Source organism: Taudactylus pleione, unplaced genomic scaffold (genome assembly GCF_031769625.1).
Source record: "Taudactylus pleione unplaced genomic scaffold, aTauple2 ptg001314l, whole genome shotgun sequence".
In the NCBI taxonomy this organism is placed as follows: Eukaryota; Metazoa; Chordata; class Amphibia; order Anura; family Myobatrachidae; genus Taudactylus; species Taudactylus pleione.
Window position 1 is genome coordinate 2,884,053 of NW_028285714.1, and position 12,567 is coordinate 2,896,619.

The following is a 12,567-nucleotide window of genomic DNA, read 5'->3' on the forward strand; positions in this document are numbered from 1 at the left end:
CTCCATGGTTGTTTTATAGTCTGTAAACTGTAAAATAAATGTTGCTCCTTAAAAAAAATATTATTTACACCAATTAACAATTAATTAATATTACTTGTTTAATATATGTAATACATATATTGCTGGCATAATACTACTGAACATCTTTCATATGCCAAATAGATATGGTGGCTTTACTTCGTGTTTTCTGGAACTTCTAACTAAACTGTGGGTGAGCAGCTTTATAAGTTTGATAATCACTGAAAAAAACACTACATAATAAGCGATTTTGAGGTTAAAATCGCCAGCAAAACCACTGTTTAGTAAATTTATACCTGTGTAGTGTGTACCAATGAAACAGGAAAAAGGAAACCTATCAGAGAGCTGGGCAAGATGGATGAAATTGCTGCAGATGGTATTTGGGTATTTGCAGATCCTGCTGCAGACAAATGGGGGGCAAAATTTACTAAGTGATGGGTTCTAAACCCCAGCAGTCTGGTGGCGGTTTGACGGCGGAATCTAAACCCCGGTGGTTTAGTGGTGGTTTGACGGCGGTTTCTAAATGACACCAAAACCACTGATTAGTAATTTCAGCCCTAGCCCTATTCTATTCCAAAATGAGTTTTGACGACGGTTTTGCAGCGGTTTTGGCCTTAGTAAATCGGCGGATAGCAAAATTTCCGCCAAACCACCACCAAACCACCAGGGTTTAGAATCCGCCGATTACTAAATTTTGCCCTAAGAAACAAAAGGTAGCATAACTCAAATAGGATGTGATAAAAATCATTTTGTCATAATAGTAACAAACACATCATCCAATGACTGGGATGTTTCAATTAAAAGGAATAAACATTCAAACTACAGGTGATCAATATTAGGGTAAATTTATTTAAAAAAGAAAATTAGTGTTGTCCACGCAACTGTTCCCATTTTTCAGTGTACAAAATACAGCAGATATCTGATTGCTTGTTACCAGAGCCGTAACTAGGCTTTTTGGTGCCCTGTGCCAGAGACAGTATTGGCGCCCCCCTCCATTTTTTAAATAGGGACATAAGATAGTGCACCTGAAAAAGAGCCATGGCTTCATTGGGAAGGGCCAGGGAAGAGATAGAGGAGGCCAGGAGATGCTGGGGATAAAAGAAGAGGAAGCTACAAGTGAGAATGGTAATAAACAGGAAATTTGACAGGCCCAAACAGTGGCCCCTGCCCTGCGGTGCCCTGTGCCATAGCACAGGTCGCACCACCCTAGTTACGGCCCTGCTTGTTATAGTCAACACCAAATTTTTTCTTTGCTGCAGCTTTCAGCAATGTTCCAATTTGGACAGCAGGAGAAGTTCTCCAGGGAAACAATAATAGTAATATCTGCAAACTTTAAAAAAAAGTGCTGCATATTTTTACCCCAACCTTTACCAACCAAACCCTGAACACTTGGGAGTCATAAGAAACAAAAATACATATTGTAATATAAAATTTTCCTTATATAGTTTCATCATTTGTATTAAAAAAATTAAAGCAATTAGTTATACCTCAGTGAATTCTTTAAAAGCGCTAGTTTTATTAGGACAGCTTTCATAAACATTTATTTATTGCTGCAACAAAGAATATTTTTCATATATTATGTTTGTTGCCATCATTTAAAATTTTAATATTAAACTTAATTTGTTAATTTATAAGGGGGAAGGCAGAAGATGCAGCCAACTGGAGGATTGTCCTCGGGAAGCATAACCTCAACTATTCAGAACCTACGGAAAAGGTTTATGATGTAAAGCGGATATACAGACATGAACGCTTCCGCTACCCCCATCTAAATGAGCTGGACTATGATATTGCTTTAGTCAAGCCTGTAGGTGACATTCTGACGACCCACTTCATACATTATGCCTGCCTACCTAAGAAAGAAATCACTCTGCGCCCAGGCCACTTCTGTTGGGTAACTGGATGGGGAGACACCAGAGGTAATTTGTTTGTTTTACAAATCTGACACTTTTAATTCCTTACTTGAAATTGACACTGACATAGGATACAGACTTTGGTTCTGAGTCTAAGTTATTACCAGTTATTTATATTGGGAGCAAATCAAAAAGAGCAAGTAACTTTGTATCTGGAACAATGCAATGTAAGGGGTGCACATTTTTTTTTTGTATTTGCATGTAGGTTAAATACTGGCTGCTTTTGCATGTAGTCAGGGCCGGTGCAAGGTTTCTAGGCACCCTAAGCAAAGATACACAATACCGTCCCTGCTCTTCCCAACCGCTCACATGTAAACTTGACTTACAAAAATATTGGTAAAACAATATAGCAATAACATTAACAACTTTGTGGCCATCATACAATACCGAGAGCATTTTTGTGACCACCATACTAAGAGCATTTTGAGACCGCCAATAAAAACATTTAACAATTAATCTTATCTATATTACATTAACACCTTTACCCTCATAATAAATCCCACATAGCTTACCCTTATACAACTTTCGTGAACTGTAACAATCCCATCCCCTCTCCCAGCAGCTCCACTTACCTGTTGCTGATCTTCTCACCACTGTCACCCTCATGCTGTTGTTGTCACTTGCAGCCTTAGGAAGCAGGTCCCGCGCTGCTGGGGAGGAGGAAGAAACACTGGGGAAGAGGTGGGAGAAGTCTCCTGCACAGCTGACTGGTCTCCCTCTTTTGTGGTGGGAGGTGCGAGCCCCCACCTTCCCTGTCCGCGTTTAGATGTCCCTGCAGTCATGATTGACAGTGGGGGCAGTGTCTAAGTTTAAATTGGTGGGGAGCTCATTTATTGCAGGAAAGTAAGGGGGGGGAAAGCAGGGTCCGGGCGCCCATGCAACATTGCCCTCATTACAGCATATGGCTCATCAGTAATATGACTGTCAGTGACGTGGCCAGCCTGCCCTAGATCAGGAAGGGGCAAAGCGTAGCCAGAGGTACAGTAGTGGCGGATGCGGCTAGTAAGATACGTGTGTGCCGCCAATATCATGTAAATGGAGGAAAGAGACATCCTTCATTTGTGTTGTTGGCAGACTCAGTGGCCCCCCCACAAGAACTGGCGCCCTAGGCAGCTGCCTAATGGTATCGCCGGGTCTGCATGTAGTCCACAAATACTGACACTGGGCATAGGTGATCTAGGAACTTGCCTAGGGTGACCTAATTTCAGAGGGGGCAGCAACAAAACCATGTTGTAGAGATGTGTCCCACTTGTACACATCTATGGCCATCACTAGGACCAGGCATCAGATCCCAACGCCAATAGAGGGACAACTGCAGCTTTTTTAATTTGGTGCCAGCCGTGACAAAATCAGGGCTCTTGGACCAGCAGTCAATCAGGAGCAGCTGAGGCCAGCCAATTGCAAGTCATCATTCCGTCCACTCAATCCAACTTTTATTAGCCAGTGCAAGTGATGCAAAGTCAGTACAACAAGGGGAGAATAAGAAAGAGCTCCCAAGTAGGCGCAGAAGATGCAGCCCAGAAGAGGTGACCCAGAGGGAAGAAGATCAAAGGTGCTGAAAGATAGAAGACCAGAATGGGTGGCAGAAGGAAGACAGAAGACGCCGGTTCAAGCCAGAAGGCTCCAGAACTCCTAAGCCCTGACGACAAGGGGGCTTTTGCTTATGAACTTGCACTGGCCAGCTTGCTGTTCAGGTGAAGTCTGGCAAGAATGAAGTACCCGGCAAAGTCAGGCCAGTGCCGACAAGCATTAGAGGATCTGGCACGGCAAGCTGAGGAGCGATGCTGTGCCCCTCTATGTCCGTGTGTAAGGTCCCAGTGGGACACCCTTTCCTCCTATTACTATCCCAAACCACCAGGGTTGGGCATTAGGACCATATAGGCAGGTGCTAGGCCCGTGATGGGGGTGGTGGGGGGTGAAGGCACCAGCTAGAATCTTGCCCAGAGCACCAAATTGATCAGGGCCAGCCCTGCTACTGGACAACTTTATTTTTACACTGCAATTTAGATTTCAGTTTGGACACACCCCTCTCCATTTAAATCTCTCTGCACATTTTATATCTGCCCTGTCTGCAGTGCAGCATGGTTTTAACAAGAGGCAGAGTTACTTGCTCTTTTTTGCTTTGCTCATAACTCAGAATCAACCACTTTGTCGCTTATGTAATAGGGTGCGAGCTTGTGCCACTGCAGGAATTCATGTGAGTGTTTCCGTTTTTTAAAGCGGCAATCATTTTAAAGGGAAAAACAAGCTGGTTGGCAGTCCTCCATACCCCAAAATTGTTTTAAAACCTGGCTTTTGTTGTTTACAGTATGATAAGAAATGTACATACTTACTGTAATGATCATCTTTTGGTAAAAATGGGTCTTAAAACTTTTTGTTGTATTGTCCTTTTTGTGTGTTGGGAGTAATATCCGCACCTGTACTGTATTTTAACTAAAGATTACTAATAAAAATTACCTTCAGTCACAGCTCTTACTAGCAGCACCAACAGAAGCTGTAACTCATTGCATCATACACACAGAGATAAGACGTCACTGTGATCATTCTGCTGGGGCACCACCAAGGGGTTACTGAGCAAAGACAGCAGAGGCTCCTAAGTAACAATAGCAGTCACAGTAACTACAAAAACAATCACTATCTTTGCTCAGCAACTCCTTGGTGGTCCCCCAGCAGGTTAAGTTGACCCACAGTGAAGAATGTGGGATTTATGATTTACAATTTGTGGCAGCAGGAGAGATGACAGTGATCTGGGAGCCAATAGGCAACTATGTTATGGGGTTTGCATTATCCACTGGGCAACCGGTATATGGTCTCTATTCTCCAATTGTGTTATCAGATCGTGGCTGTACTGGAACACCAGATAATCACTAATTACATCTAACCAGAGAAATGGCTTTGAAATGTATATATGGCCACCAGGAAATTAGTTATTTTATACTTAACACCAGGTAATAAGCACTGGTCACTAGATAACGGGTGCTGTATTGTACACTAGCCACCTTAGCATTTGGGAGCTTATTATTCACTAGCTACAAGGTAAATTATTTCATACTTACAAAAATAGATTATGGGGTGATGTATTGTGTGGGATATCTGTTTTGGGTATAATTTGTGTCGGTCACTTCTTTTATAATAACGGAAATCATTAAAGGAAATTATGTGTGGGGGTTCTAATGGGTAATGTATAAATAGTAATAGTGGAGAAGGTAAATGGGATTCCTTTGCAATGTGTGGAGAAAGGCACATTTTCCCTTTTTTTACCTTACAGGTTTGATCCAATTAGGCGCAAGTTTTCAAATGTGAGTTTGTTTCATGAAACTCATACACTCGGCACTAAAGTGCGCTCCCAGGAAACGCAAGATCCAACTAGAAATGTCAATTTGGATACTTGCTGCAAGGTTGTGTGAATTTTGTACAAAAAGTGAACTGGGAGAAGAGCATGAAAAAGTGGGGAAACCATCATGTACCCCCAAAAAGTGACAACTGAGATAGCAGGACCATATATGTTTTTAGAAGGTGTTAAATATCTGTTTTTTTTGCCCTTAAAATTTTCCAGCATTTTTGGTACAGGAAAATGCTTGTACAGTAATTATGAGGTGTTTTTATACAAGTTTGTACAAAGTCAGAATAAACTCTTTTACCTCTCATCTGCACGTTCAAAGCCCCTTTCTCATCAATACTGCTCCTTCACACACCTGTCCCACATCACCTGCCCTACAGCATGTACATCTCCACATACCTGTCCCACATCATTTACACCTCATACATATCTGTCCCACATCATTTACATCTCCACATACCTGTCCCACATCATTGACACCTCCACATAACTGTCCCGCATCATCTACACCTCCACATACCTGTCCCGCATCATTTACACCTCATACATATCTGTCCCACATCCTTTACACCTCCACATACCTGTCCCACATCATTTACACCTCCACATACCTGTCCCACATCATTTACACCTCCACATACCTGTCCCACATCATTTACACCTCCACATGCCTGTCCCACATTATTTACACCTCCACATACCTGTCCTACAACATTTACACCTCCACATACCTGTCCTACATCATTTACACCTCCACATACCTGTCCAACATCAATTACACCTCCACATACCTGTCCAACATCATTTACACCTACACATACCTGTCCCGCATCATTTACTCCTCATACATATCTGTCCCACATCATTTACACCTCCACATACCTGTCCCACATCCTTGACACCTCCACATGCCTGTCCTACATCATTTACACCTCCACATGCCTGTCCCACATCATTTACACCTCCACATACCTGTCCCACATCATTTACAACTCCACATACCTGTTTCCCATCATTTACACCTCCACATACCTGTCCCACATAATTTACCCCTCATACATATCTGACCCACATCATTTACACCTCCACATACCTCCTACCCTCCAACATGACCCCTTCAACTCAGTACAAAATGCTCTGCTCCTGGACTTCCCACCTAATTAATGATTGCAGACACCTGTGTTGAGCTAGTTAATAGATGAGACAGATGTTTCACTACAGGTCACTGCAATCATCATTTAAGAAGGAAGTCCAGCAGCAGAGTATTTTATACTGGGTCATGTTGGAAGGGGTCATGTTGGAGGGTCTGCATACCTGTCCCACATCATTTACACCTCCACATACCTGTCCCGCATCATTTACACCTCCACATACCTGTCCCGCATCCTTTACACCTCCACATACCTGTCCCACATCATTTACACCTCCACATACCTGTCTCACATCATTTACACCTCCACATACCTGTCCCACATCATTTACACCTCCACATGCCTGTCCCACATTATTTACACCTCCACATACCTGTCCTACAACATTTACACCTCCACATACCTGTCCAACATCAATTACACCTCCACATACCTGTCCAACATCATTTACACCTACACATACCTGTCCCGCATCATTTACTCCTCATACATATCTGTCCCACATCATTTACACCTCCACATACCTGTCCCACATCCTTGACACCTCCACATGCCTGTCCTACATCATTTACACCTCCACATGCCTGTCCCACATCATTTACACCTCCACATACCTGTCCCACATCATTTACAACTCCACATACCTGTTTCCCATCATTTACACCTCCACATACCTGTCCCACATAATTTACCCCTCATACATATCTGACCCACATCATTTACACCTCCACATACCTCCTACCCTCCAACATGACCCCTTCAACTCAGTACAAAATGCTCTGCTCCTGGACTTCCCAACTAATTAATGATTGCAGACACCTGTGTTGAGCTAGTTAATAGATGAGACAGGTGTTTCACTACAGGTGACTGCAATCATCAATTAAGAAGGAAGTCCAGCAGCAGAGTATTTTATACTGGGTCATGTTGGAAGGGGTCATGTTGGAGGGTCTGCATACCTGTCCCACATCATTTACACCTCCACATACCTGTCCCGCATCATTTACACCTCCACATACCTGTCCCCATCATTTACACCTACACATACCTGTCTCCATCATTTACACCTCCAAATACCTGTCCAGCATCATTTACACCTACACATACCTGTCCCCATCATTTACACCTACACATTCCTGTCCCACATCATTTACACCTCTACATATCTGTCCCAAATCATTTACACCTCCACATACCTGTCCCACATCATTTAAACCTACACATACCTGTCCCTCAACATTTACACCTACACATACCTGTCCCCATCATGTACACCTACACATACCTGTCCAACATAATTTACACCTCCACATACCTATCCCACATCATTTACAATTCCACATACCGGTTTCCCATCATTTACATCTCTACATACCTATCCCACATAATTTACCCCTCATACATATCTGACCCACATCATTTACACCTCCACATACCTGTCCCACATCATTTACAACTCCACATACCGGTTTCCCATCATTTACATCTCTACATACCTATCCTACATCCTCTACACCTCCACATACCTGTCCCACATCATTTACACCACCACATACCTGTCCCCATCATTTACACCTGCACATACCTGTCCCCATCATTTACACCTCCACATACCTGCCCCACATCATTTACACCTACAAATACCTGTCCCCATCATTTACACCTCTACATATCTGTCCCAAATCATTTACACCTCCACATACCTGTCCCACATCATTTACACCTACACAAACCTGTCCCTCATCATTTACACCTACACATACTTGTCCCCATCATGTACACCTCCACATACCTGTCGCACATCATTTACAACTCAACATACCTGTTTCCCATCATTTACATCTCTACATACCTGTCCTACATCCTTTACACCTCCACATACCTGTCCCACATCATTTACACCTCCACATACCTGTCCCACATCATTTACACCTCTACATACCTGTCCCACATCATTTATACCTCCACATACCTGTCCCACATCATTTACAACACCACATACCTGTTTCCCATCATTTACACCTCCACATACCTGTCCCACATAATTTACCCCTCATACATATCTGACCCACATCATTTACACCTCCACATACCTGTCCCACATCATTTACAACTCCATATACCGGTTTCCCATCATTTACATCTCTACATACCTATCCTACATCCTCTACACCTCCACATACCTGTCCCACATCATTTACACCACCACATACCTGTCCCCATCATTTACACCTGCACATACCTGTCCCCATCATTTACACCTCCACATACCTGTCCCACATCATTTACACCTACAAATACCTGTCCCCATCATTTACACCTCTACATATCTGTCCCAAATCATTTACACCTCCACATACCTGTCCCACATCATTTACACCTACACAAACCTGTCCCTCATCATTTACACCTACACATACTTGTCCCCATCATGTACACCTCCACATACCTGTCCCACATCATTTACACCTACAAATACCTGTCCCCATCATTTACACCTCTACATATCTGTCCCAAATCATTTACACCTCCACATACCTGTCCCACATCAATTACACCTACACAAACCTGTCCCTCATCATTTACACGTACACATACTTGTCCCCATCATGTACACCTCCACATACCTGTCCCACATCATTTACACCTCCACATACCTGTCCCACATCATTAACAACTCCACATACCTGTTTCCCATCATTTACACCTCCACATACCTGTCCCACATAATTTACACCTCATTCATATCTGACCCACATCATTTACACCTCCACATACCTCCTACCCTCCAACATGACCCCTTCAACTCAGTACAAAATGCTCTGCTCCTGGACTTCCCACCTAATTAATGATTGCAGACACCTGTGTTGAGCTAGTTAATAGATGAGACAGGTGTTTCACTACAGGTGACTGCAATCATCAATTAAGAAGGAAGTCCAGCAGCAGAGTATTTTATACTGGGTCATGTTGGTAGGGGTCATGTTGGAGGGTCTGCATACCTGTCCCACATCATTTACACCTCCACATACCTGTCCCGCATCATTTACACCTCCACATACCTGTCCCGCATCCTTTACACCTCCACATACCTGTCCCACATCATTTACACCTCCACATACCTGTCTCACATCATTTACACCTCCACATACCTGTCCCACAATATTTACACCTCCACATGCCTGTCCCACATTATTTACACCTCCACATACCTGTCCTACAACATTTACAACTCCACATTCCTGTCCCCATCATTTACACCTACACATGCCTGTCACCATCATTTACACCTCCACATACCTGTCCCACTTCATTTACACCTCTACATACCTGTCCCACATCATTTACAACTCCACATACCTGTTTCCCATCATTTACATCTCTACATACCTGTCCCACATCATTTACACCTCCACATACCTGTCCTACATTATTTACACCTCTACATACCTGTCCCACATCATTTACACCTCCACATACTTGTCCTGCATCATGTACACCTCCACATACCTGTCCCGCATCATTTACAACTCCACATACCTGTCCCACATCATTTACACCTCTACATACCTGTCCCACATCATTTACAACTCCACATACCTGTTTCCCATCATTTATACCCCCACATACCTGTCCTACATCATTTACACCTCTACATACCTGTCCCACATCATCTACACCTCCACATACCTGTCGCCATCATTTACACCTGCACATACCTGTCCCCATCATTTACACCTCCACATACCTGTCCCACATCATTTACACCTACAAATACCTGTCCCAATCATTTACACCTCTACATATCTGTCCCAAATCATTTACACCTCCACATACCTGTCCCACATCATTTACACCTACACAAACCTGTCCCTCATCATTTACACCTGCACATACTTGTCCCCATCATGTACACCTCCACATACCTGTCGCACATCATTTACAACTCCACATATCTGTTTCCCATCATTTACATCTCTACATACCTGTCCTACATCCTTTACACCTCCACATACCTGTCCCACATCATTTACACCTCCACATACCTGTCCCACATCATTTACACCTCTACATACCTGTCCCACATCATTTACACCTCCACATACCTGTCCCACATCATTTACAACTCCACATACCTGTTTCCCATCATTTACACCTCCACATACCTGTCCCACATAATTTACCCCTCATACATATCTGACCCACATCATTTACACCTCCACATACCTGTCCCACATCATTTACAACTCCACATACCTGTTTCCCATCATTTACACCTTCACATACCTGTCCCACATAATTTACCCCTCATTCATATCTGACCCACATCATTTACACCTCCACATACCTCCTACCCTCCAACATGACCCCTTCAACTCAGTACAAAATGCTCTGCTCCTGGACTTCCCACCTAATTAGTGATTGCAGACACCTGTGTTGAGCTAGCTAATAGATGAGACAGGTGTTTCACTACAGGTGACTGCAATCATCAATTAAGAAGGAAGTCCAGCAGCAGAGTATTTTATACTGGGTCATGTTGGTAGGGGTCATGTTGGAGGGTCTGCATACCTTTCCCACATCATTTACACCTCCACATACCTGTCCCGCATCATTTACACCTCCACATACCTGTCCCGCATCCTTTACACCTCCACATACCTGTCCCACATCATTTACACCTCCACATACCTGTCTCACATCATTTACACCTCCACATACCTGTTCCACAATATTTACACCTCCACATGCCTGTCCCACATTATTTACACCTCCACATACCTGTCCTACATAATTTACAACTCCACATTCCTGTCCCCATCATTTACACCTACACATGCCTGTCACCATCATTTACACCTCCACATACCTGTCCCACATCATTTACACCTCTACATACCTGTCCCACATCATTTACAACTCCACATACCTGTTTCCCATCATTTACATCTCTACATACCTGTCCCACATCATTTACACCTCCACATACCTGTCCTACATCATTTACACCTCTACATACCTGTCCCACATCATTTACACCTCCACATACCTGTCCCACATCATTTACAACTCCACATACCTGTCCCACATCATTTACACCTCCACATACCTGTCCCGCATCATGTACACCTCCACATACCTGTCCCGCATCATTTACAACTCCACATACCTGTCCCACATCATTTACACCTCTACATACCTGTCCCACATCATTTACAACTCCACATACCTGTTTCCCATCATTTACATCTCTACATACCTGTCCAACATCATTTACACCTCCACATACCTGTCCTACATCATTTACACCTCTACATACCTGTCCCACATGATTTACACCTCCACATACCTGTCCCATATCATTTACAACTCCACATACCAGTCCCACATCATTTACACCTCCACATACCTGTCCCGCATCATGTACACCTCCACATACCTGTCCCGCATCATTTACAACTCCACATACCTGTCCCACATCATTTACACCTCTACATACCTGTTCCACATCATTTACACCTACACATACCTGTCCCCATCATTTACACCTCTACATATCTGTCCCAAATCATGTACACCTCCACACACCTGTCGCACATAATTTACCCCTCATACATATCTGACCCACATCATTTACACCTCCACATACCTCCTACCCTCCAACATGACCCCTTCAACTCAGTACAAAATGCTCTGCTCCTGGACTTCCCACCTAATTAATGATTGCAGACACCTGTGTTGAGCTAGTTAATAGATGAGACAGGTGTTTCACTACAGGTGACTGCAATCATCAACTAAGAAGGAAGTCCAGCAGCAGAGTATTTTATACTGGGTCATGTTGGAAGGGGTCATGTTGGAGGGTCTGCATAACTGTCCCACATCATTTACACCTCCACATACCTGTCCCGCATCATTTACACCTCCACATACCTGTCCCGCATCCTTTACACCTCCACATACCTGTCCCACATCATATACACCTCCACATACCTGTCTCACATCATTTACACCTCCACATACCTGTCCCACATCATTTACACCTCCACATGCCTGTCCCACATTACTTACACCTCCACATACCTGTCCTACAACATTTACACCTCCACATACCTGTCCTACATCATTTACACCTCCACATACCTGTCCAACATCATTT

General features: G+C 43.4%; 1 protein-coding gene across 1 annotated transcript in view; it reads left to right on the top strand.

Annotated features, from left to right (window-relative positions):
* Nucleotides 1–12,567, top strand: part of LOC148443209 (elastase-1-like) — a 65,392-nt gene that overhangs the window by 25,317 nt on the left and 27,508 nt on the right. Inside the window, exon 4 of the mRNA XM_088463032.1 lies at nucleotides 1,654–1,934. Coding sequence (XP_088319158.1) covers nucleotides 1,654–1,934 — 281 coding nt within the window. The remainder of the gene's footprint in view (nucleotides 1–1,653; nucleotides 1,935–12,567) is intronic.